This window comes from Barbatula barbatula (genome assembly GCF_947034865.1).
Source record: "Barbatula barbatula genome assembly, chromosome: 3".
Classification (NCBI taxonomy): Eukaryota; Metazoa; Chordata; class Actinopteri; order Cypriniformes; family Nemacheilidae; genus Barbatula; species Barbatula barbatula.
The window spans coordinates 14619893-14647694 of NC_136764.1; the positions used below are offsets into that span (position 1 = coordinate 14619893).

The 27802-nt window shown below is 37.5% G+C and overlaps 1 protein-coding gene across 1 annotated transcript; it reads right to left on the reverse strand.

Moving 5' to 3' along the window:
• Window positions 1–88: 88 nt before the first annotated feature.
• Window positions 89–26369, reverse strand: st6galnac5a (ST6 (alpha-N-acetyl-neuraminyl-2,3-beta-galactosyl-1,3)-N-acetylgalactosaminide alpha-2,6-sialyltransferase 5a). Its single transcript, XM_079451705.1, has 5 exons — window positions 26195–26369; window positions 25424–25627; window positions 6949–7361; window positions 2335–2442; window positions 89–1449 (listed from the first exon to the last, which is right to left on the reverse strand). Exons 1-5 carry the CDS (start codon window positions 26207–26209, stop codon window positions 1203–1205), a joined length of 987 nt encoding a protein of 328 aa, XP_079307831.1. The 5' UTR covers window positions 26210–26369; the 3' UTR covers window positions 89–1202.
• Window positions 26370–27802: the final 1433 nt, after the last annotated feature.

The following is a 27802-nucleotide window of genomic DNA, read 5'->3' on the forward strand; positions in this document are numbered from 1 at the left end:
CGAGTTGTGGGAAATACTATCCTAAATCCAAGGTGTCTGGCGCGCAGCACAAGACCAACAATTGAATAATGTATTACTGTCAGTCAATACATATACAAGAATCATTTATTTTTCACTTTTAACAAACAATGTATTTATTGTTCCCGTTAAACCACTTAAAATCAGACTTTCAATCAAATACAACCGTTTGTGCCTTTTATGTTCTGTTAAACAATTTATAAGGTGGAAACATACAGTAACTGATACCAAAAACATTCAAAAGAATATTGTAAAATATAAATAAATAAATAAAGATTTCTAAAATATAATCAATCCAGTAGGGGCTAGAAAACAGATAATTGGCAAAGGATATTTTTTTTCTTCACTATATATTTCGATTAGTATAGTTTTTTTCGCAGCTGTTTTACTGCAATACACTTTCGGTATACCCCACTGGACATTACTGGGCCAATGGGCTCTATGGATGTGTGACTTCTGTGTTTCATAGGAAACACCTTACTTAAAGCAGAGAGAAATGGAAAATATTTCAATTTAGCAGATCCTGTATATTGCAGCAAACACCAGTGGTATATAGAAGTGGCGTTCTACCATAATTTAATGCTATAACTAAATGTTAACTTCTGAAAGTATAATTTCAAATACGGTAGAACAGCACTTCTATATGCCACTGCTGTGTGACACAATGTACAACATTTGCTAAAAAATGTAATGTTTCCATTTTTTTATGCTTTATCTCCCCAACGGGAAACTGCCTAGGGTCACGCATGCATAGAGCCCATTCATTTACCCTCTAATAATACCTCAGTCCTGTTTCACACAGAAAACTGTCACCTTACATTTTGTGTCAACTTTAACACCTGTTCCATCATTCCATAGCATTTGGCATCAAACCCTACTTGTTAACTTTTTTTTATTCAAGCCCTACCACAATTCCTTACACAGCATAAAACTAAGAACATCCAGCGAACTTCAGCTGGTTGTTTTCATAAGGGTTGCTATTCATTGATGATCTAAAAGATATGGTCTCGGACAGATGCATACAGGCCATTGCAATGCCTTTTATACATAAACTATAAATGAGCATTTGAGTCTGACTTTGAATTTGCCCTCTCACAGTAAAAACATGTAAAGCTCCTTCCACGTGGCAAATAGCCAGTGATCTATCCGATGCAGTTTGAGTTTCACAACGGCTCTAGTCAGAGTCACGTATTCTGCGTTCGGGGCGAGCCTGTGGTCTCCGTGCTGTTTCTGGGTAACGGTGGAGGGCTCCAGTCCGGCTGGTAGAAATGGATGTTGTATGTCCGAGCCCAGTTAGCGAAAACCCGCTTCTCTGTGATAAAGCGATGGTGGCTGCCTCGACGGCCCCGCTCGTGGGAGATGTACATGGCACATTCGTCTGGACCCGTCGGTTCATAGTAGTGATATGGTACAGAGGGGTGCTGTGACTCCCTGTAGAGAACAAGAGTAGAGATTAAAATGGGGACTGTGTTTTATTAACATAACGCGAACAAAATTCCCTGATTCCCAAATTAATCCTCAGATAGATATTCATTTTCAAGGCAATTAACCTGATTTGGTTTTACAGAATAACTTGCTTTAAAGGGAAATGAATTGATTTCATGTAATACATTAAGGTTGCAAAATGGCTAGGTGGAAAGGTCATGCCTCAGCCCCGAATCACAATGAATCACTTAATTTTCAGCTCTCAGTTATTTTTCATTTATCACTTTTATGGCAAGGTCTAACAGGATATGGGCCACAGTAGGAAATACAAAACAATCATACAGAGAGAGATCATGTATAAAACTTTAAATAGATCTTATCTTTAGAGTGTGCTCAAATTTGACACTTAATTTTGTTTTGCCTACCGCATCTTATTGAGCGTTTGGACACTGAAACAGTATACGACCTTCCATATATGGTGGGATTTAACAAGCCCATAGGGTAAGGTCCGAAATCCGATTCCAAATGTTAAATAAAATTACCCTAAAGACACATTATGATACATTTTTTATTCTTTCTAGGTCACTAGAATATCCAGTTGCCGACTAGAAATAAACAAATTGGTGACACAACATCCATGCTACATTGTACAAAATGTACAAATTTCTTATTAAATGTAATAAAATGAATGTTGGAACGTTCTCACAGATCATCAAGTTTAGCAGAGTTCCTGCCAGCTCAAGTTCAGGCTGTTACCCAAACTGTTATGCAGATAAAACAATTTGTAACGAAAAGAATATTCAACCCGAAGCATTTTCACGTTTATGTTACAGTTTATGCCTAAAGAAAAGCACAAATCGTAATAAAATATAAATGACAATTTTGACTTACCTACAAAAATCTGGAGGCACCATGCCATAAACATTGATTCTGTCACAAAGCTCTAAGGCAATAGTCATTGTGAACCAGCCTGTGCTTAACCACGAATTGGAGATTCTCCTGAAAAAGAAATACATAAAAAACACAATTGTTAACAAACAAACAAGTCTTCCTATAGAAATTCAGCACATGCAATCACAAGATTTCGTTGCGTTTAGAATTCAGTCCAGCTGTTAGGATCATTTTTACAACTGAACGTTCTCATCAACCACTCATCAGTTCTGCCAACCGCCCATTTGACATGAAAGCCCTGGTGATTCTCTGACAAATAACACATTGATAGAGGAAAACAAACACCATTAGCGAACAACAGGCTCGGAAGTGATTGATTAGAAGCCTCTTATTACTGTTAAATTACCTCTGACAACAAGCATCTACTCTCTGCCTGCTGCCGCGTCAATGTTCTCGTGCATGTGGTGGAATATATGAATGGAATTAATCAACATCAAAACTATAACCTCAGTGTACAAACACGGTGAATTATTACAGCGTGTACTCTGGTCGTTTATCAGTTTGGCATTTACCATTGTTAATTAGGTTTATACAACAGCAAGGTCTGGCCACCAATCCGATTAGCTGAAAAGTGTTCGAACGCACCGTTATTTATGACAACAGCACATTTTTTCATTCATAAATGTATTATTGTAGACCTAGAACTGTATTCTCGACCAAGATTTCCGACAAACCATTACAAAGACTGGCACAACAAATCACAACCACATCAAATACAAATCTTTATATTGTATTTAAAGGACATGTTTGTGAAATTAAAGGAAATTCTGTCTTCACTTACTCTCCCTCAAGAGTAAGTTCCAATTCTGTATACTTTTTTTGTTCTGCTGAACAAAGAGAAAGATGTTTGGAGGATTGCTCATAACCAAACAGGTTTGGAAATCATTGACTACCATACTAGGAAAAACGGCTTTATAAAAGTCTCTGTTCTGTTCTACAAAAGTAGACATTTGAAAGAATGTAGAAAAGCAAACAGTCAATGGTGGCCAAGATTGGCCAAGATTTGGATACAAACATGCTTCCAAATATCTTTCTCTGTCTTCATCAGAACAAATAAATGTACACAGATTTGGAGGGGGGGGGGTAAATGATGACAGAATTTTTATTTTTGGGTGAACTGTCCCTTTAAAGCTATACTTTGAGAACAAACAGATTGTTTACCTCACTGTTACTAACTTCGCAGGGCTGACAGTTAATTTAGCTTTTAGTCTCAAAAACCATCCAAGGATAAACATGCTCCCAAAGGCATAAACTTATTGCATCATTCGAGAAAGAAAAAAGCCTGGGGTTGCTATTCGCTGTGGAATGACTCTCAACACTTTACCTCTTAAAGAAGCACAGAGGAGAAAGCTTTTTCACAAAAAACTAAAGATTCCTGGAAGCCGATATACCGATATACTGGCAGTCTGAGAATGTTAAATGAATAAAGAAAGCTCTTAGACAAGTGTGTGTGTGTGTGTGTGTATTGTACAGTATCGTATATGTTTACGACCATAGCCACTGAATTTTAGTCATCCAGAGATTTCAAGAGTGAGGTTTTATTTTAGTCATCAAAGTCATAACATGGGACTTAACCATACAAACAAATGCAACGTTTGTAACAACCCAGCAAATTTTGTATTTACTTCAAACCATTTGAATGCACAGTTTGACAATTTTGAGCATTCTTTGAAAAAGCGTTTCTCATAAGGCAAAACAAATAACTTTGAGTGGAAGGACTGAAAAACAGAACAGAGCTTCTAAGTTGTGGAAAAACAATACGGCAGATCATTGGTGTGTGCTGTTGCCGCAGGGCTGTCAGTCACACTATCAGTGCCAGGCCACAGAGCAAATGCACTACATACTGACTGTCAAGTGTTCTTTAACTCGAATGACTATTTACATGACCTACAATAAACAACTTGCACCCTCAGCGTGAATCACTTTATGGAGTCCAACTAAAGCTTCAAATATTTGCCGGCTAAAAGGGAAAGTTCTACATCACAGAGAAACGGAATCTGGTTTCTTTATAAATTAGAAATTTTAGGGGGAACGAATGGGCAATATAAAGCTATTTATATTGCGCCTGCTGCCTTCAAACGCCTGTTGTCAAATGATTGGATCATTTTGTAGATTGTTATTTCATTTTAAAAACGCTCTGGGTAATAATCAGTAAACAGGCCTGTATCCTTCACATTTATTGCATCTATCAACACTGCCGTCTTTATTATCTCTCCTAAAATGTTCCAGTACAGTTTGTGAGCCATGGCAACCAAAAATGAGCTTAAACTTCTAATTCAACATTGTGAAGGTTCTCAGACACAAATCAAACAGTAGTCACGTGACATGCTTCTGAATGTGACATCACTGGTCACCATTCACTTTCATTGTATTCAAAAGAGCAACATTTGCAACCTGTTCCATCATTTCGATTCGCTGATCCAAGAGAGACGATGACCCAGTTCAGTCAGTTGCACTTTATCTTCGACATACCCTCTGATGTCTATAACTTGTAATGTGTGCTCGTGTGTGTGTGCGGGGGGCTGTATTGGACTAGGCAGCTACAGTACAACGATTTGTCGCATTACAGTAAAAAGATCAAAACAACATTTTCACGGGTATAGTTTGACATTTAACAAGCTTTTCTATATAAATGGAGACAATTTCAAATATTGTTTGCCTGTATGCAAGATAATTATTCTTCTGTACTCTGCATAAGAAAAAAGGCGTACAGTTTGGAATGACATGAGAGTAAATAAATGAAACATTCATCTAAAAAATATTGCTTTTGTGATTAAATTAATATTCATGAGCCTTGGGCTTAGTACAATTTGTACTTTCTAGTTCTAGGAGGACGCTTTTCCTTTAACACTTAATTGGGTCAGAAGGCAAAGAATTCTAGTTTGTTTGTTCTTCTTTTACCATTTCAAGTTTTTCCCCTCAGCTCCCACATGACAATGCAAGAGCTAAACCATGTACCTGTAAGCAAATATCTTAAAAAGTTTCCAACAGTAACTTTTGACAGACCAACAAATCTGTATTTACAAACAAAGACGCGAAAACATCGATCAAACCGAGGAAAAACAGCAGCAGGCATCCGTCCCCAGTCTAACTGACATCTCACAAGACCATGTTTCTAAGCTCTTTCCTTTTAACTTTCCATTTAATTTGCCACGTCAAAGAATGAAAGCAGAGAAACAGATACAAGATGGAAAAAAGGCTGCTGTGATAATGAGCGAGTGCGGCTACAAAACACTTGTATCATTCTGAGCTAATTCATCAGTACGAATGTTTGAATTTCAAACTAATGAGTCTCCAAAGAGTTTTCAGGAGACCTACATCTGTGAAAATGAGCAATGGCATGCATAAATAAACTAATGAGAGCTACAAAATCATCATAATGCTGCCATTTCCCGGAATTGTCGAATTTGCTGGACTGGGGTGAAAAAATGAAAGGTGTAAAAATACAGATTTAAAACATGTCATTGTTACTACATAACCTTTATCTGACATTCTCAACTAGTTTTGCAACCTGTCTATGTTGACATTTAAACGTTTTTGGGCTATTTGCACCAATACAGTTTGACTGGGCATAAGTACAACCGATTAATATCAGACATCAGATGGCGGACTATCACCTTTGCTTCCTAACTGTAAATATGTGTAGTTATTATTTGCAGTTATGAATTTATCTGCATTTTCAATTCATCCAGGGCATTTAAGTAAATAAATATACAGTATATCTAGTTCATTTTCTTATCATACTGTAACAAAGTTCCATAGAAGGGAAGGAAGGAGGCGGGAACCGGCGAACATTTAACAACTTTAATTAAATCAAATAAACACGGAAGTAAAATGCCGGCAGCGCCCTAACGGACGACTGCCAGCCATAGAGAACATAAACACCAACTAAACATATGCCCGGGCCCGGTCCTCTCTCGTCAACAGTCCTGCCGGTCGTCCTTTTAGCTCCCGATCTCCTCCATAAGATATTCGGGCCCGGTGCGCGCACAGCTGATTGCAACTGTCACTCACGCCACCAGCCCCGCCTCACGTCCCGCCTTCCTCACCACACATACACACTAGCTTTTCTCTTAGATTAAGTGGAGATCTGAGCTTAATGTTCAAATCTAGAATGCCTCACAAACTGATTTCCCCCGTGATTCCGATGCTGAATAGGTAAAAAAGACGTTGGCGTTCTCACATAACAGCAAATCGGGAATAATAGCGGCCTCTCTACACATTCTATCGTCTTTCCCTCATAACATCTTTTTTTAAAATATAAATAGGTGTCAAGTCATTAGAGCGAGCTGCACACACATTCTGATGAACATGTCTGGTTTCTCAATCATGTCAATGCACAAGCTCGCTTTATCGCATTCTGCAGACCCATTTAAATTCTGAACTGGGTATGAAAATCTATCTGCTAGCCTTTAGACAAGGTATTATTAGAGTAGTGAATCATCACATTTAGCTTTTGTTTCTGGACAGAATCATTACAGACACACAAAATTGGCCTCTTATCAAATAATCCAATTTCAAATTGGAAATTCTGTAAAAAAAAGTTTCCATTACCTGTCTTTGCCCGTCTCTCTTTTGAAAAGGTCATCAAACTGCAGCATTTTCTGCCAGGAGATGATGTAGACCTTGAGTTTGGGCAGCACTTGGTTCATAAGCCGCAGGTTGTTGTAAACCAGACCTTTCCCGTCACGCCGCATGTAACTGCTGGGTCCCCAGAAGATAAAGACTGTGTCCTGGCTGGAGTTGAGGAGTTCCTGACGGCTGCGCAGTACTCGTTGCATGCTGGAATGAGCGATGACCCTCAGGCTGGTGCGCTGACCCACGTCCACCCCGTAACCGCGGGCGGTCGGCGCATCATTCATCCGGATGACGCACTCGGCCTGATCGATCTCTTTTCCACGCCCGCCGCCGGTCAGATGACCTGAGCTGGTGACCAGCGTGCAACTACTGCAGTGCATCTTCAGAGGCTGCGTGGAACAGAGAGGAAGGATCAAGATTATCTACCACCCTAAAGCCGTCGATATTTCATGCAAAATCATGTCAAAGATGCAGTGTCATAACCCCCAGTGTAACATTAGAAAACAAACTGACTTTCCCTTAAAGTCCCAGTGAAATAAAAAGAATTCTCTTGAAAATGTGTGTGCTCTCATAATCTTAAATGAAAATCTGATAATGCACTTCAGTCCTTTCGTGACTATCCATTAGAAATGACGTTAGTTATACGTCTTAAGGGGAGCATCCGTCAACCCCTCCCTCTAGTCTGCTGCCAGTTCCATTTCATTTTTAAATCCCAATGAAAACTAATTTTCCTCATTCTAAGATTCAGTTACACTGCTTCAGAATACGGAAGTAAAAACAATCGCAATTTCTGGTTTACTGGGACTATAACACTCATTACCTTAAGGATTTTTCAATTATGAGCAAATCAAGACAACTTTTAACATTTCAAAGATTATTATTTATTTATCAATTATGATTTATTGATCCCTTGTTCCAGACAAAAACTGTATTATTGAAAAATTTAAAACTGTCTTTTTTATTTCAGTTAAATAATGCAAATATAAACAAAGAATAAAAAAAGTAGATCCTTCTGTTAAAAATATATTCATCTTACACAAGTTTACATTTACATTTACATTTATTCATTTGGCAGACGCTTTTATCCAAAGCGACTTACAAGTAGTTTTATACAGTGGCACATTACTGCAGAGCAATCAGGGGTAAGGTGCCTTGCTCAAGGGCCCTTCAGTCATGACCTGCTGGCACTGAGATTAGAATTGTTGAGTAAATGATGAAAGAATTCAAATTTTGTGATGAATTATCCCTTTAAACAATCAATAATCTCATTTGTGAATGGTATAAAATAGAATCCTATGGCCAGTATCTCTAATAATCCACAGTCTTTCTTCTTTAAAATATATCAGTTGTGGTCATTTTGTCCACTTTTCCCATTTATTGTACCAAGACAACCCTGTTGTTTTCCTCATTTTACCTGCACTTACTCTTGAGATCCATTCCATTCTGGTGTGCTGTGTGTTTCTTCGCGCAGCTGTCAACAATACCAAAGTGTTTTTTCAAAGCTTAAACGAAGGGTTTGGGGCTATGCAGGAAGCTCATGTGGTCCGTAAGGACCTGGAAAGCTCCAGGTCCTTCGTTTGGGGCCTTCATGAACAAGTTGTGTTAAGAATATTCATTTGTGTTTAACACAAGTTACAACAATTGTGGCATAAAGACAAATAATATTTGCCCTAATATTTTTTTATATTTGTGTACTTGGTTACACAAGCAACAATGGTTTTATTAAAGAGCATTATCGAGATGTGATGCATGTACACAAACAAAGAAAAATTTTTACTTCATGAACAACGGTTATTCACTTATTCAATTATTGAACAGTAAGCTGTGTGTTTCTAAGTGCACAAGGCTTATAAGAACTTGACGGTAGAAATAATGATTGATGATGAGGAATATGGCATACTCTTATAAAAGGGATAAGGCATTTTTTTCTCAAGGATTTTCTTTTGTTATGTATATATATATATATATATATATATATATATATATATATAATTGCAGTGGTTAGTTATTCAGGGGTCACTGGCTGATCTTGAATATCTGGTAGTCTTCAGAATCCATCCGTCTTCTCCCACATATCTGCACATACATACCAAACAGTATTCCACTGCGTGTCTTTCCCTTCTCTAGTCTATGTTTTTCATGAATTATTCCAACTCAACATAAAAACCCCATTGGCATTTCTACAGTGATAAGGGCACATCCCCTTCACCTCCTCCATAGGGGATGATGTGTTTTGGGAAAAAGGCCTCTCTGCTTTTTAAAGGAAGTGTTACATTTTCACTCTTCTCCGTCTTCGGTTACGCTCTTTAAATCAATATTATGCAAAAAGTGCAGCCAGCATTGCATATTTGTCCCTGATGAAAGCATCCACTCTGAGAGAAATAACAATAACAAATGTGAACTGTATTCCGCAAGTAGCGCTGTGGCATTTGCATGCATCTCCTATTGCCGTCCGTTGCTCACTCTTGGCAATGGCACTCCACCGCAGGTCATAGAAGACACAGGTGCTGCTCCACTGACATAATGTTTAATGAGGCCAGGAGCTTTCCAGGTCCTTACGGACCACATGAGCTTCCTGCATAGCCCCAAACCCTTCGTTTAAGCTTTGAAAAACACTTTGGTATTGTTGACAGCTGCGCGAAGAAACACACAGCACACCAGAATGGAATGGATCTCTAGAGTAAGTGCAGGTAAAATGAGGAAAACAACAGGGTTGTCTTGGTACAATAAATGGGAAAAGTGGACAAAATTACCACAACTGATATATTTTAAAGAAGAAAGACTGTGGATTATTAGAGATACTGGCCATAGGATTCTATTTTATACCATTCACAAATGAGATTATTGATTGTTTAAAGGGATAATTCATCACAAAATTTGAATTCTTTCATCATTTACTCAACAATTCTAAATTCTTAAGACTTTCTATCTTCTCCAGAACACAAAAGAAGAAATTCTGAAGAACGTTCTGAAGAACCAAACAACATCGGCCCCCATTGACTTCTATTGTATGAAAACAAAACCATTGAGAAATGTCTCAAAAATATCTTCTTCTGCGCTACATTCTAATTTTGTATGACAACAGGGTAAAATTTGATGATCATGTTCACAGTCTCAATCTGATGGCCAAACAGTTTTAAGGCATTACTGTAATGCAAACAATAGGATTCCCCTAATTACTAGGATCAGTCATTGTCCACCATACCTTAGCTGTGGGCAACGTTATCTGTTCTGGGACCTGTCTGAATAAACACCCACAGGCTGCAGGAGTTCTCGCTAAAAATGCCTGAAAGCAGAATCAGTTTCTGTGTCCTGAGCGGGCAGAAGTGGAGGAGGCAGATTCAGGCTGCTAACTGGAAGTTAAGCTTGCGTTTCACACAATGAATAACATATTGAAGAGAGACCAAGACTCTATCCATCAGCTTGAGGAAATGTCACGAGGAGACATCATCGAACTGACATCTCTCTGAGATGACAAGATGAAGAGTAATCTTATGATATGACACATGATTGCTACCATGGTATTGACTGCTTGAATCGAAGCGTTTTGAAGCGCTTCCAAAAAAGGTCAGCTAAAATGGCTTATTTGAGGGAAGACTCAAAATGAGATATAGATTAAATAAGAGTGATGTAAGACATCAGGAATGGATTGAAGTTGGCAGAATAAAGGCCGATCCGAAAGCAAGTTAGCAGTGAATTATATAAATTTTTTTAAATATGTGGAGGCTGAAGGTCAAGTTCACCTTCAAAAGCATGTCGTCATATTGCCAAGTTGAGCTTCGTTTCGAATCGATCTACATTTCGTCGCTGTCCTTCTGAAACCTTGTATGGCCACATTTTTTGTAAAGCACAAAACAATTTGTTTCACATTTTGATCACAGATAACAATCTTTTTTCCCTTTTTTGAATATCGTGCAGTGAGAAATCATGCAAAGTAAGACCAGCAACATGCATTAAGGAAATAATTATAGTCAATTTTAATTTAATGGCAACTTTAACGCCCCAAAAGAACATTTATTTAGACATTAGACATAAATTTCCACATTCAGTAACGTTTATTAAGCACTCCGTGGAATGCAATCGAGATTCAAGACCGAGCAATTCGTTTTAGTGCTGCAGGCCAATCGGACATGAATTAAAAAATAGATATCGCTTTCAAATAAGTGCAGAGGGAGGAAATGAGATCGCATTTGCATTGTGGGAGGAAGTGGCTCCGGGGCGCTGTCGATTAAAGGCCCAACGGAGATCGCTGACTCCCTGCAAATCGCTCTGCTGACCGGAGCGGCCAACGGTGCACATGATATAGTGGGCTAACAAAGGAGACGCGATCGGGCGTGCCAGCCATAACGGAACAGGCGGCAATTAGCTAAATCCCATCGGCCTCCCATCATCCCCTGCTGATGGTCCAGGCTGCGTGTGCCTGCAAGCTCTTAATTAGACAAGAAGCTTTTATTTTTTGCCACACGGACACAAAAAAGAAGTGCGTCCCAATTATTCAGAGCTTCTAATAACAGCGCATGACCTACAGAGGCTTGATTAGGAGTAATCTAGAGGGTCTGTGAATTCTTTTGAGGGCAGATGGGAAGGAAACAGAAGACAGGAGAGTGTTATTAGGTGCTGGGCTATTTTAAACAGGACTGAAAACAGTTGATGTAGATGAGGAACTTTGGGGAGGATGATATGTTAAAAATACTGCTCAAACCAACAAAAAAACCATCGCATATTTGGCCAATAATAATGCTCCAATACAAAAATGACCGGTCCATTAATTCTTAATAGTATTGATACTGATGACACATTACTACCTTTCCAACCAGCAACCCAAAACTTGTCAAAATAGTTAACAAACAACTACTATCTAGAGACTCAATAAATGGAGAACTCTGTTCTTCTAATTCACTTCAAGCCATTTCATTATGGAGTTATAATATATGGCTATGCCGTTTAGTGTTTTCCAAGATCTGCTAATATAGTGGTTCTTAAACTGTTCAGAACAAGTACCACCTTTAATAAAATAACAACCATAGAAAATCACATGAATAAACCTTTAAATGAATATACGTCCTTCAATTTGAAAGTATTATTAATAATACAAACACTTTATTTACCAGCTTTCAAACTAAAGAAAAAATGTTTCCCATGTTTTTCCAAGTTAGACAGCAGTAATAGTGGACAGAAAACACTTTATAAATTACTTTTATGGTTGATTTATAAACAAGGTGAGGACTTTCAGAGAGACTACAAACTTATATTAAAGACAAACAATGTGGAAGTAATATTTAACACAGAAGATAAATAAATATACGTTTACTTAAACATCAATGGAACAGCTGTATATAAATGTCTGATATAACAGAATTGAACTTCACTGCAGCAGCTCTTGTCAAAGCGGGACGTCAAAATTAAATCCCAACACACGCTTCATTCATTTAACCTCGAGTAGATGCAGATGCGCATTGAATTAGTGCTTGACAACGGCTTTAAACAGCGGTTCAAGTGCAAAAATACATTTGCACTCAGCTCATCGAAAGATAGAGAGTGAGGGACTCATCGACCAATGATGAATAAACAATAATTAAAACTATTTTAAAATTGCACATAGGCTGAGATGTATTCCGTATTTACATTTGAAATTGTTTTTAAAACATGAAATGCAAGTTAATAAATCAAGTTTTTCTGTCCTGTCGCTTTCCACAGAGGTCTCTTCGAGTACCACTGGTGTGCGTATCACAGTTTGAGAAACAATGTTCCAATAAATTGTATTTCATAAATGAAGACTGAATTATTGAAGCAACAATCCTGTTTTTGTAAAAAATAATCCAGTTATTAAACCCTGATATGTCAGCGTAAGATTATACAAATCATTTATAATTTGAGCTGTCGGGTACAACGTGTTTTCAAACAGACCTGGTGACCTAGAGAAAAAAGTTAGGGACGCAGGTGTGAAGAATCAATACCAAACAATACTACATGGGCTTGAAATATCACAGTTTTTAGTAAATACTTAGTTATTTTTGTGCCTTGTGCCTTTTAGATAAAATCAAATTACATTGGGATCAAATATCCTTCCTGATTTTGGCTTAGTTTAAACGGGAGGGTCCTTTAGGCTTCCTATGTAGTGATTTAAACTTCAATATACAGTAGGCTACTGTGCATTGAGTTACGGTACGGTGAAAATCTTTATACAGTATCCTTCACAGTTAAGTATGTAAAGTAGCAGATAAATTCAAACATGATGAGTTGACAGCGGTGATTTATTTTGATGAATATCACAGGCTGGTAGTGGAGTACTGTATTAGATTAATCTCCACATGATGAGCAACCTAAGGTGTACTCCTTCCACAAAGTTCTTCGCATGATATTTGATTAAAAGATTGTTTAAAATGGTACACAAATATTTTCTACTGAATGTTGTTATTGTTTATACTGGTTATTGGTAATAGACTACAACCGATTTAAAGGATTAGTTCACCTTCAAAATGAAAAATCTGACATCACTTACTCGCCCTGTAGTCATTTTTTGTGATTTTCTTTCTTTTGCAAAACACAAAAGAAAATATTTTGGAAAATGTTCATTGATCCCCATTCAGTTCTATTGTATGGACTCAAAATCAATGCATGTCAATGGCAACATTTCTGCCGAAGAAAGAAAGTCATACAGGTTTGAAATGACAAATTGTAAATAATGTTTGAAGGTGAACTATCGCTTTAACATAATAATTTATATTTTTGGCTCTGCAGAGATTCTCAATGGATAATAATAATTTTCTTTATTAAAAATGGTTTTGGGTACATTTTTTAAATATATAAACCATATAAAATAAAGGCACAATAAAATCTATGATTTGGTTCTATCCATCATTTTTGAAACAAGAAAAGACCTTCTTAATAAAATGTTGAAGTGATATTCAAAAATTTTTTAATTCTGTTATTATTTATTCACGCTCTTGTCATTTCAAATCTATATGACTTCCTTTCTTCCGCAGAATACAAAATAAGATATTTTGAAGAATGCTAACCGAAACAGCGGTGGCACCCATTGTGAATGGCTGCCATCGCTGTTCGGTCATCAACATTTAAAAAGAAAGAGAAAAAAAGTCATACAGGTTTGAAATGACAAGAGGTTGAGTAAATGATGGCAGAATTGAAATTTCTCAATTCTTATTTGTGCATCCCAGTTTCCTTTACTCGTTTCCTTTCCTTGAGTCTTAGCTCCACCCCTTCAGAATGCGAGGGAAGGGACCATTGAAAAGACGCAAGGACGGAGGAATTAAAATAAGTGAAATAGCATATCCTTGCTCTCTCTAGTGTCACTTCAAAGCGTTGTCAATTAATGATGACACTACGCATTGCTAATATAAAAAATAAAGTTAAATACATATTTTAGGCAGATGTCATAATCCCCACTACAATGAATATTAACTATGTCTGAAATAGGTCTACATTAACAATAGTATAATGCTTATTTATCACATTTATGCATGTGACGATGTGCAGGGGGAGGAAAATGTATACGCGCCTCAGGTTTAATCGATAAAAGACTTCAGCAAAGGAAACAACTGTGTATCCTTGCTCATGACTCCTCAGAAAGCCTCCTCACGGTGCAATCGGAGAATTGAGATGTCCTTAAAGATGTCTGAGCTCGATCGGTTTCCGGGTCATAGGACGGAGGAGCAAGGAAACGAGGGGGCATATTGAGAAGCACCCCATGTCTTTTTCCCTCTTTACTTGCTGTGAATGATGGGAATGAGAAAAATCTGAACAAATATACAATGGAGAGAAAAGTCACTGTCAGAGTGAAGATGAGATGAAGATGCTCCCCGCTGAGATGATTGTCTTGCCCTGAATACAAAAGGTGCTCCCCTGCCAACAGTATGTGTTGTTTGCAAGCACAGATAAGGTCTGGCCACAGACACTCGCGATTCTTTAAAACAAGCCCTCGGGGAGGAATTAGCATCCATCCCTGGGCATATAAACCAGAGATGGGCTGCAATGCTAAAAAGCTCCTCTCAAGGAGAGTGATGACAGGGGTATGGAGAGGAGAGACAGAGATGAAGCAATCAAAGACAAGTGAGGGTAGGTGTTTCCAGGATTGCAAGTGCTTGGAGGGGGAGAGGGGGATCTAAAGTACCATGAAGTAGATGATAACATTTTTATTAATATACAGGTCTTACTGACCTAGAAACACCCAGAATGGTATATCACATGCCAGAGACATGCTTCAAATATATTCCCTTTATCATTAGAGAAATAACTTCAAATAGACAACATTAATTATATTAGTCATATTGCTGGTGTAAAGTTAAACTAAAACAGTCCATTTCCCTGCGGGATATACACTAAGACAGGAACCTGCTTAAATACCCCTGACACCGTGTCCACACCAGACGCGGCATGATGACGTGATGCCACAACACATTAGAAAAGGTATTTTTTGTATGTTTTACTCTACACTGGCAACAAAGGCAATACGTGACAAGCTACTATGGATTCAGTGAAAACATATATGAACTAATATAATATTCAAACACCTCACGGTCTTACGGTCTTAAGGTCTTTGCATGTACAGTCCGAAATTTGCGGCACTCTTTGTATGGCGTCTATGAATAGTCAAACGCCTCTCAAAATGCTTGCTTAGTTCATATTGTGCTTTAATGAAAATCCTGTCAGTTTGGTTTTGCCTTTCTCTATCATGTACTGATAAACAGGTTCCGGAAAAAGCACCACGAAAGTGTGATTGTTTCTAGAATTTAAATCAAATGTATTTCCAGAATAGAAATAAAAAACAAGAAAAACACAAATCACACAACAAAGAACTAACAATTCCAGCTGTAATGTAGCACAGGATAAACACCCTTACTGTGTTCCTGGAGCTCACTTGGTTGAACTTGACGTCAGTAGCGCAAAAGTTAGATTTCCAAGGAACACATACACTCGTGTTAGTGCTATGATCAGTTGTTGCTTCTACAAGACAACGTTGACCTTTTAAATCAAGCTGTATTAAATTAAGTGCAAACAACAAAAGTTTTGTTTTCTAAATGTGCTAGCAGTTAAAACACTACAAAAACGTAAAACACTAGTGATTAATTGTGACATTAACCAACTGATATTTAAAACGGATTTCATTTAAATGAAATAAATCAAGTGTGTGTATAAACTTTAGGTTAAATTAAGTAAGGGTAATGAATTCACTTTTTGAGTTAAACATCTCTTTTTCTGATCAGAAGTGATTTTGATAAGTTTTCTCAATTCGCAAATATTGTGTCACATAAATTTCTTATGTAAGATAACATTGGGGCACAATATTTAATAAAATGCTGGGTAGTAGGAAAAAGTGAGTAAAAGTGAGTAAAAAAATTAGACTTATTCATATTTTAAATTGCAATACTGTTGGTTTCATGTGGGAATCTATTAAAAAACAAATTTTGAAACGGATGAGCTTTTAGTTATACATAACTTTTCGTTATTTCAAACTGCAATATGCATTTGCAATATTTATATCCTTCCGATATATTGTGCAGACCTTGATAACAAGTTAATAAATGTCAAAGCTTCAATCATGTACACAAAACAGGTGGGACTGTGTTCAGGATGATTTTGACAGTTTGTATACATACTTGTATGTGTGTGTATTTATGTCAGCACCCAATAGAACCTGCAAACATGTGTAACAATTTCACAAACACATAGCCCAGAAGGCACATGCAAATTTCCCAGAAGCATTATTCATGAGAGACCTCCTATCATCACCACATAAAACACAAACAGGCTCTGCCTGTAATTAACTTCTCAGCTCTTTATCAGATAACAGTAATGATCTCAGGCTTCTGCTGAGCTCGGAGACCTAACCTTGCATGGATAACATTTGATAATAGCTCTTTTCTCCACGGACTCTTGAATGGATAGACTTTTCATCACCGGTGCACTCCTTTACCACCTGAGAAAGACCCCAAAGGCATCATACTCCTCATGCAAACATTACCATAGGCTGTCGTTATCGTAAACCGCTGTATTATCTGTGTATATCTCAAGGAGGTCTATAATATCTGGAGAAAGCTCTGTAAGCATTGCCTTGCATCTCTACGGCATCTGCTCAGCTGGTGCAGGACGCCTCTGGGAGTGTGTGATTGAAAATGTGCCAGCTTTGCAAATGAGCCCACAAAACTTTTTGAGCCCATCACCTGATCTGCAAATAACATGTAACTTATAACCGCAGAAAAATTTCACAGTTCAGCTTTGTTTCCATGTTGACCGTTTAAGAAGAGGACGTATAATAAAATTTGACCTTGAAATCTGCGAGTCACCAGATTCCATTACAGAAGAGTCAAATACGACGAGTTACCATTAAGTAACATATTATAATTAACCCCGAAGACACAAGACAAGATTTTATTTAGATTTATTCATGTAAAATGATTATACAAATAATGCTGTGTATTGTCCCTCTATAGGGTTAATCATAGCTCTAAATTTACCACCCAAACCTCTCAAACCCCTGACCTCCTTAATAGCTGCAACTGAAATGCGTTAATATCTTTAGTAGCTGACAGATATTAAAATGAGTAATTTACCAACCCTGATCAAGAAGATGCGGTCACAAACATTCTCAATTCATCTCCCGCATTCTTGCAACAAAGACAGATCCTGAATTACTCCCGGTGGGAATTTCGATATGCATCAAAATGGGAGATAATGCTCTTTGTGCACAATAGCGATCGTGAAGTCTCCCACAATGGGCTGTCAAGAGTGTTCGGGACAAAAGTATTGTGTAACATTTTATTCTGTCATGTCACGAACGCTGATGAGAGCTGCCAACAGCATCCATCGTATTCACAAAAGCTGTGCCATTAGGCAGTGTGGAATTGTGGGTAAAAGTCGTGAACCCTTTTGGGAATTTTACTTCTGTTTAAGCAAATGGAAACTGTCAGCTGCCCCTCGGATCACTTTGAATAGCGAAACTAACTTGATAGGAATCGAGAAATCGATTTTGGTTTGATTAAACCAACACCAGGGCTCTGAAAAACATAATATTTTATATCATCGCTTCATCTAGAAACATACTTTAATGGCGTGTGAATTATTAGGAGCGATCGTTCTTTCTTCATTCAAGAATAAAGGTAATTTGGAACAACTTCTGAGAAATCATTCAACTTTATAGAGCAAAAATGAATTGCTCAATGCGATTCACGCAATATGTTGCATATTTCCTGGGAAATTTTATCGGCATGCAAACTTATCAAGTCCAGATTACATTGAAGACACAAATAATAGCTTGATCGGCTTCTTCCAAGGGCGAACAACGAACTCATCAATCACGGCTAAATAGCTGCATAATGCCTCGGGCTTCATGAGCGATATGGGGCGAAAAAAATTATTAATACACAGCAATTTATCTGCTGCTTTTCCCCGCTGCATTTCTCATGAGAAGAGGAAGATCAATTCATCTGTTATGTATGTGCATCCTGCCTCAGATTATATCAAGAATCTGTTTTTGTGTAAGTGTTGGCAAGATGTCTTTCCAGACGCAATTCCCTCAAGCTGATGGATCACAGAGAAGAAGAGGTTAAACATGAAAAGCATGAAATTGGCATTCTGCACTGACAATCGCATCCAATGTCTTCTTATTTTCTCGCCACGTGTTAAAAGAACTATTTCCTGACTTAAAATAGCCAAACAGCATTGAGAGCAGTATTATTTTGATGTATAAAATGCTAGACAGATGTTTTTAAGTAAATTTCAGTCTAATGCTGTGTTCACACCAGCCCCAAAGCATCACGTTCCTCGCTCTTTATTAATCGCGGGAATAGTTTGTTATTTTTGTGTGAGTGATGTGAAAATCGTCGCACAAACAGGAGTATCTTCAAACAATAGGTGTCTATGAGCTTTTTGTGCACATTTCGTTTTCGTTACGAGAAATTTTTATTTAGTTTCTTTGCATTGACTTTGTTTGTCATTTACTAGTGAAAAATAGCTTAATTCATTTTTGTTGTGAATGTAGCAAAGGATTTTTTCCCCAACAGCGAGGTTATTTTAGTTTTAAAATTTAACCTTTATTAAATCTTTCTGTTTATTAAAATCAAATCAAATACTAGCCTAAAAGTATTGGAAAAACGTATTTCTGAGGCAACATTTGAAGTTTCGTATAAATATAAAAATATAAAAATATAAAATATTATAATTATGTTATATAGTCAAACATATTATATAATCAACATTCAAATTAATAATAAAATGATAAAAGCATATAACAAAGTTGCTTAAAATGTTAACACAGACTGAAATATAAAAATAAAAGCTAATTAAAAAAACGAAATCTAAAAACTAAAAACAAAACTAGAATAACACTCCTTACCAATTGACAATCTCAAATCCAGTCACTTAGAAAACGGCACAGATGACCTCAGTATGAGCAATATTAGTGATTTTTACCCACTTATTTAAAAAGTGCTGATATACAAATTCAATTCAGAACGCTCTTAACACTGATCAACTGTCAGACAGGAAAACGGGAAAACAGTCCTTGTGAACAGAATTTTTGCACCAAATGTAAATGAGCTATCAGGTACTTAGCAACAGTCACGTCTGTATTGGCAGATACTGATTGTTCTTGGAGCTCATCTCTTCCTCCAAGCAACAAATCTGTTCCTCTCAGCACACAAAGTAAAAAAGGAAAAGTCCGGATAGACTCTCACAACTTTTCCTTTCAAATACCCTCTAAATACCATCTGTACCTGAGCCCATAGAACGTATGAGTACACATTCAAAGCCTACCTACTGGTTAGGTCTACAGGTCGAGTTTTATTCAGAGCGAGGGGAGCGTGTGCAAATCCAGCATCGCTTGAGACATCAGCCTGGTCTGGTGAGCAGAGGGATATCGCTTTGGGATATCGCTTCTTTCAGCCTCTCCACCTCGACAGAAGAACTGACACTCATCTCCCCCACACTGGGAGGATTCAAAGCAGTCATCCAGCAAATGAAATGCAGAGAGAGCTCGGCAGAGAGCACAGGGACCAATTTGAACAACCCTCCACCTTTCGGAAGCTGTTAATTGCTCAGGCCGGGACAGAACCGTACTGAATTACTATGTGACCAAGAAAATGTAATTATACATGTACATCACAAAATGTACAGCACTGTTGCTACATTACTTGACCACGGCTCGACAAAGGCACTGGGTTAAACAAAGTCAAACTTTTCCATTGAAAAGTAATTTGTCTGGCCCGCGTTGAATGCATAACGCTGTCAATTACAGCCAATTGTATTTGAAGGTCGCTGTACAGGGATATTTCAACAAATGGGATTTTGCAATGGGCAGCGCTACCTTACTACCCAGAACATCCTATGCGCTAAGGTACCTTCTGTAAAGAAAAAACTTGCTGTAGACAAAAAGGTTTTTGTTATGGTTATGACATATTGTTGGAATGAATAGCAAGACATCCAAAAAACGAAATGACTGTAGGCCTAACAATAAATTCTAAAAATGGTCAAATGCATGCTACAATTCCTCATCTTGCAAGCCGTTCTGAGTGTACAGAATCTCTCCATCACTCCAGTCACCTGAATCGTCTCCTGAGAATGATACATTTACAATTTTATGTATAGACGGTTTCATCGGACACACACGCCTTGTGTTTGGATATCTGTATGGCTAGTAATACTGTACACCAATTTATTTCATATTTATTTTATATTTATATTCAATTATTTTAAGATGTATTAAATTAAATAAAAGTTACTAAACAGTTCTTGTTTTTTTGCTGCGGTATACCTTAAGTTAGGTTTGGGCCACATAACATTTGTTTATGTTGTTGCCGCTGATGCAGTGAAATGTAAGACAAAATGTTTAATATTTTAATCTGAATAAGCCATATTCTCTGAATATTTATTTGGTTCTCGCATAGATAGAAGTTAGTAATGTCCCACCACATCGGCAGATTTGGTCAGATTTATTTATTTATATTGATTGTTTTCTCTCAACAAAAGTATTGTTTCGCCTCAGAAGACAGAACCCACTCGAGTTGTTTGAATCACTTTAATGTTACTGTATATGTATGCTTTTTGGAGCTTTGCCATTTTGAATCCCATATAAAAAGATAAGACGACACTCAAAAATTACGAAAGCAAGGCATATAGAGTACATCTGGGATGGCATAAGGGTGAGAGAATTTTCATGTCTGAGTGAACTAATCCTATAAACGAAGTTCTGTTAACTGACGGCTCCGAGTAGGTGAAACATTACATGCGGGAAAAATGTGCTGACTTAAATAGAGCAAATTTAGACTGATTTACATAGGAGGCGTGTTCATGAAGAAAAGAATTAAGCAGAATAATTAAATACCCATGTCATAGTGCCACACCAACGCACACACTTAAACTGGATTGTGGGTGCTTTGAAAGAGCAGATTTTTGTTTCCTTAATACCACTCACATAAGTGGGACGAATGTTAAGTGAATTATCTCCCTATAGTCTCCATCTTATATGTGAAATCAAACACTTGCTTGTCCAATCATACACAGACACAGACTGAGATTAATGCGCAGAAATGCTTATTGCTCACTTTAAAGATCCTTAGATGTTCAAATGAATTCTTAAAACATACAAATGTCTACCTCAAATCAAAAGATCCATTTCAATCCTTGCAATTACCGGGCACTCAAAGGACATGGAGGTCCAACCCTGTGCAATACTGCACCCGCTTGCAATGTGGAATTATAACAGTGGTGAACTGAAAGCTGTCATTTTTATGCCGTGGACACTTATAGTTTTAAGTTTTAGAAATAAGTAAGAGTGAGTTAAATTATGACAGACTTTAGTTTCGGGTGAACTATTGCCTTCTGTCAAACTGTGACAGTCTCTTAGCATTTCAACGAATTCAGAGTTTAAAAGCATTTGAAAGTGTCTTTCATGATTTTATTTGCCTACCGTGAGCAGAGTGTTCAAACCACATTAGCAGGCTGTACGTTCTCTAACATGCTCTTGAGAATTGCTTTCTTTAAACGGGCAGGTCTAAATGTGGGACAACGTATTAATATGCATTCTTTCTTTCTATACTGTCAGCCAGACATCACTGATGTAATGGTGGACTTCCTAATCCACCCCCATAATCCTGTTGCAAACAAAACAATGAGCAGAATTTGGCATCTACTTTAGAGATTAAACCGCTGCCCATTTCGAGGTTTTACAGCAGCATAAAGGCTTAAATGAATATGCACGCCACCATCAGTTATACCGCTAAACTATTGGTCCCCATTCACTTCTGTTGTGTGGACAAAACACAATGTACCGTAAGTCAATGGGGACCAACAGTTTTCTGTTCCCAACAATCTTCAAAATATCTTCTTTTGTGTTTTGCAGTAGAGATACAGGTATGAAATGACATGAGGATCATTTTAATTTTGGCACAATTAAATAAATGATCTAGGCTGACATTAAAAGGACGTTATAGGGAATTTTGGATAAGTGTTGTGTGCTTTATCAGCACACGTTTCTGTTTTTTGCCAAGAAAATAACACTTTCTACAGCATGGTGAGAAGAAAAATTGTCTAATTTAATTTTTAATAACCTAGTGTTAACATCATGATTGATGAAAAAGTGATATGCTTTTTTTAGCTAGTTGATGTCTAAACATTCACAATTTAAATGTGGATGGATTTTCTGCATGAACTGCACAGCAGAAGCATATAAAGCACACACATAGTATTTTTACTTTCACGATGCTCTTCACCTTGTCTGTTGAAGGAGGCTTTTAAAGGTTTCCTTGTGGAATTAGAGGAATCTGTGGATATCCTGTGTCTTGAATACCACCTACAATCAATTGATCCTTGTCTGTGTTTGATGTTAAATACATGAGCAGCAAGGTTCTGGTGAGTGTTTCGGCCTTGGTAGGGGCCACCAGGCTCGAGGCCTGTACAAGTTGTGTAGCGTTGCGGCTAGTTACAAGAAAGTAAAAAAGGCCAGTTCACACGGACGCGAATTAATGCCGGGGGTTGCGACAATGTCAGACAGCGAAATTTGCAGAATGGTCAAATCTGCGAAATGGCATTGGCAAGTGTTTTTGTCCCTGCCAACGGAAATCACAAATCATTTCACATGTTCCCCTGCACTTAATAGAAATGAATTTGAAGGAGGGACTCTATCCCAAAACTCAGCTCAGAGCTCAGTAGGATCAGCTTGTGTTCAAAAGCAGGGATTACTTGACTTCAAAAACAGCAAAAATGCTGATCTCAACAGGTCATGAATAGGAACATTTAATGCATCATCAAGGCCAAAGTTTAAGGTGCTTGCAAGTGACTCATAGTCTTACTTCATTCCTTTATTACAAGTTTCTGCCCACATGGATTTCGTGAATTCATTTGATTATTCTTAATAATGTGATCATGAAATCATTCACCTATGCCAGTTCTAACAATAAGACGTGTCCAATAATCCCATGTGCTGGAACACCAAGATACAGAGAACCATCAAAGTAAGTCGGAGATCGATCACAGAGTCATTTGGCTTTGTCAACAGCTTCTCTGACTAAAGTGCACCACGACTATAATAACAGTACTTTTTCTACCAGCTCTCATGTGAACAACAATGCCCGCCATTTGACATGGGCGGGAGCCAAGTGGTGTCAAATCTTATTGCTGAAAAATTGCTTTAGGTTTATCAATTAGAGGTAGAAGAGGCCAGTGAGGGATTTCACTTGAGTCGAAGCTGATATTGCTAAAGGCAGGTGAGTATTGAACAGCCCGTCTGTCTCAGCCAGGGGTAAATAGTGATTAATGGGAGATTCACAAAGAACTGTGCAAGTGCCGGCAATTTGATTCTTTCCGTCAGCTCTCATCTTTGAAATCGACTCAAGCTTTATGTGAACACAAAATGAATTTATTAAACAATGTGTTTTTTGCTAAATGTACCAATAAACCAAAAATGAGATCAGAGAACGCCAGCTTTGATGTTAATAATTTCAAAATTAATCTAGTCTATTGATTAACAGTGTCAGGGACTGAGCTAGCTTTAAATCATTCAGAATGGTTTAGGGAGATTTGACAGAATTTGGCTCCAAAAAGCTTGGAAATAGGCTAGGAGACACTTATCTGTAGACCATGGTAATACATTTTAAGTGCTGCAGTTACATTTTTAACCACCAATCCTTCCAAGATTGTCGCACACTTTATTGTTAAAGTACAGAGAGATGGTAAAAAAGTATAGCACCAGATGTTATGACCCATGGATCCACAAGCTTAATAACATCAATGAATAAGGGCAGAATCTGTAGAAGAAAGCCCGGGGCTAGTTGTCAAACATATCACGTGACTACACGTATTTCTCAGGGCGAGTTTATGTTTCAAAGTCAATTTCTGTATACAGTAGGTTCACACCTTAAAGTTATGGTTACAAATAGCCATACCGTTATTACTGAGGGACAAGATACAGTCATTCATTGTATATAATCTAGTACTGGGGCATGTTGTTACATGGAAATCCTGTAATTGAAAGGCAAAATGCCAACATTGTCCTAAAAACCAACCATCAAAACCACAGCAATAGAAAACATGTTTTTGAATAGCACTTCTTTTAACTTCTTAACATGTTCATCCTCATTATATTATTGCATCCTTCAAAGCCCGTATATGACTCTTTATTCTGTGGATTCATCAAAAGAAGATATTTTGTTTTGAAAAGTGGTGGGGACAAAGAAGACAAAAACAATACTTGAATTAATGGTTTCTGTAATAACTCTTTGGGAATATAGAATATGCGAAAAATCTTGGTGGCTCCTCCCCTAGAATAAAAGTATAAAACTGTGCAACTTTATCAGTGGGTTCAGTGGTGTAGTGAGAAAGACACATTATTTTAAATAAGTAATGTAAAGACTACTGAAAGAAATGAGTGTTTACCCAATGTAAAAAAAGATCAAAATGTAATTAATCTTGCAATAGTTACCGCATATCGAGAACAATAAGAAGAAAAACCAAAGTGAAATTAAGCGCAAAATGTTTGGTACATGTTTGTACTTGAATAGCCATTTTCAAAAATTTTCATCATTGTAGTAAAAATAAATGCCTTTACAATCTGATATGCGTGATATGGAAAAAGTTCCGTACCCGAACCCACGACGATATGCAAGTACTAACTTCACGCTCCATGCCACTGAAACGGTTTTTTGTCTAGTTAGTATAAATAGCCTTTGCTTGTAATGCGGACTATTTGCACTATAAATAGACACTCCGTATTTGTATTTCTTACAATGAGTGGTGGGAACAAAATTGACTTTGGCAAAAAGTGGTGTAGACATGTCCCACTGTCCCACCCGCAAATTACGCCTAAGGTGTCCATCCAAAAGAGTTGTTCGGTTACCAACGTTCTCCGCAATATCTCCTTTTGTTTTCTCCAGAAGAAAGTAATGCATACGCGTTTGCAATGACATCAATCTTCCTTACAATAAGGATAAAGGGCTTTTACCTTGTGGTCAATGATGCCGCTGTATCCCTGCAGTGGTACAGGTGTCCGGTGCGTGTTAACGGTCTCTTTGGTGGGCTCCGTTTTCTCACCCGACGCACCCTTAGATGCGATGGATGCTGTACTGTAATTATTATAGCTGACGCTGTACAAGAAGAACAGACTGGTGCACATGGTGATCGCGAGAAACACGGCTACTCCGTGACGCTGGAAAACACGAGGGCAAAAGTTAATATCGTGGACATCACAGATCAAGGTCATAAATCATCACCAACTGCTCCGTGCAGTCGCATGTGATCTAATTTCCATAAATATAATGAATCGCATTAAACTTGTGTGTTCTTATTAAAAAAATGAAGGCTATTGCATTAGGTGCAATGATTTTGCACTAACACCAATAAACTAAGTACAGTAGGTAAGCGAAACGGCAACGTTTCATTAAATCCCCTTATTTCAAATAAAACTGTTTAAAACAAGCAGACTACAATAATATGAACATATCCACAAAATGCATATAGACATCATATTCGTATGAAACTGTTCAAAACATTTAAAAGCCACGCTCATTGCACAAAAACAGAATGTCAAGACCCAAGAAATGAATTCCCCAACACTTATTCAGGAAAAGGAGATTAAGGTTTTCTTTTGTTTGACGCTTCTAATCTTCTTTCATTCAGCATGTGGAGAGGACAGCAGTACAGAGAGCCGCAGTACTTCAGGAACAATGCTGCACAAGAAAGAAGGGATCCATTAAAACAGTTTCACAACAATTACCATCGGTGTCTTCATCGTGAAGCCCACTGTTATATTCCCGGGAATGTTTGCATAAAGATCCACTTTTTTCCTGTTGTTGTTACTTCATCAGATTGTGGTTAAATTGACGCGTTGCGATCTGGCAGCGTGAGATGACAGTGTGTGTGCGCGCTCGGTCTGAACCCATTCTTATCACACACAGTGAGCAGCGAGCAGATATAGAGCGATGTGACAGCCCGCGGTCCTAAAGAGCGTTGGGTTTCAGCGTTTTCTCGCGAGTTTTACAAATTGAGGTAACATTTTATATTGATCTCAATGAATTACAATGAAAAAGAAAGAGAATGTGGTTTTGTGATTAAGCATACTTTGTGCTTTCTTTTACAAAGTGTAAATAAATATTTACAGTATGTTGCTGACATGAATTTGCATATATAATCGCTTTACTACTGTTGCTGTTTTTTGAAGGTACATGGCAACCTGAGAGCTAGCATCCACAGTGCATTCAAAGACAAACTATAATGCACACAAAACTTAGCAAGAGCTTGCCGAAAATACCAAATTATTGATCTCACAACAGAACCTGTGTTATGATGTTTAAGTTATAAAACATATTATTTACATACAAAAAGTTATGTTAAAAAAGCAAGAAAGAAGCTTCACTCCGCCCCTAAACCTGACGTCAGCAGGGGAGGATGCAGATCATTTAAAAGTGCAATGTAAGAATTATACGTATTATTCACCTCTGACATAGGTAATGCCATATCATTGACTAGCCGCATAACAATGCTGGGACCCAGACAGGACAGGGGTGTATTCCAGAAAGCAGGGTTAACTTACCATCAGCTAAACACTGAACTGAAACAACGTTATAAATCAGGTTTTTTTTCTCAAAAGATATAAATCTGCGTCGGTGTATAAAGTGCAAAAAACGGAATTATTGTGTAATTGAATTTTTACAATTCTAAAACTATAAACGCTATTAAATACAAAGATAGTTTAGATATATATTTACATGTGTATGGTATACCAGTATATTTGACATGTATTTAATTACATTGCTGATTGTGTAGGCTGTATATTGAACCTCTAATTTGTTCCTTTAAAAACTTGTATTTGGTTTTGTAAAAAAGCTTTATTTTGGAGGATTGGGTGTCACCTATAATAAACCTTGGAAACCCAGCCTGGGAATCGAAATTGAAACCTTTGAGTTTAAGGTCTGGCTCTCTAACCATTAGGCCACAACTATCATTGACCCAATGCATCAAATATTGCCTAATTAGTGGACAACAGTAATGCTATGCATTTGCTCGGCAGTTAATATACTGTACTTCACTATTAACATCCTTTAACTGTTGGAAATTGTAAGTTGTGCATATTAATCCTGTGATATTTGAAGATGTTTTAATAAACCCAATTCAAAGTATATACAGTATGTATATTCAATATCTGTTTTTTATTCGAAAGTTGAGGTTGTCAGCTAACTAAACCTTAACTTTACCTGGGTATGTCAGATAACCAGCTTTCTGGAATACCACCCAGGTTTGTTATCTGTCTGTTTGGAAATAAAGTGGTTACAATGTGACAGGCTGCTACAATGAGCACCTAGTTGAGGAAGAACTGCCACGGTTT

What these genes read in the sequence shown, in the direction of transcription:
- st6galnac5a (XM_079451705.1), bottom strand. An exon ending in GCGGCATCATTGACCACAAG is followed by an intron (nt 7,362 to 25,423) that starts GTAAAAGCCCTT and finishes TGTTCCACGCAG; the next exon opens with CCTCTGAAGATGCACTGCAG. An exon ending in GTGCCTCCAGATTTTTGTAG is followed by an intron (nt 1,450 to 2,334) that starts GTAAGTCAAAAT and finishes TGTTCTCTACAG; the next exon opens with GGAGTCACAGCACCCCTCTG.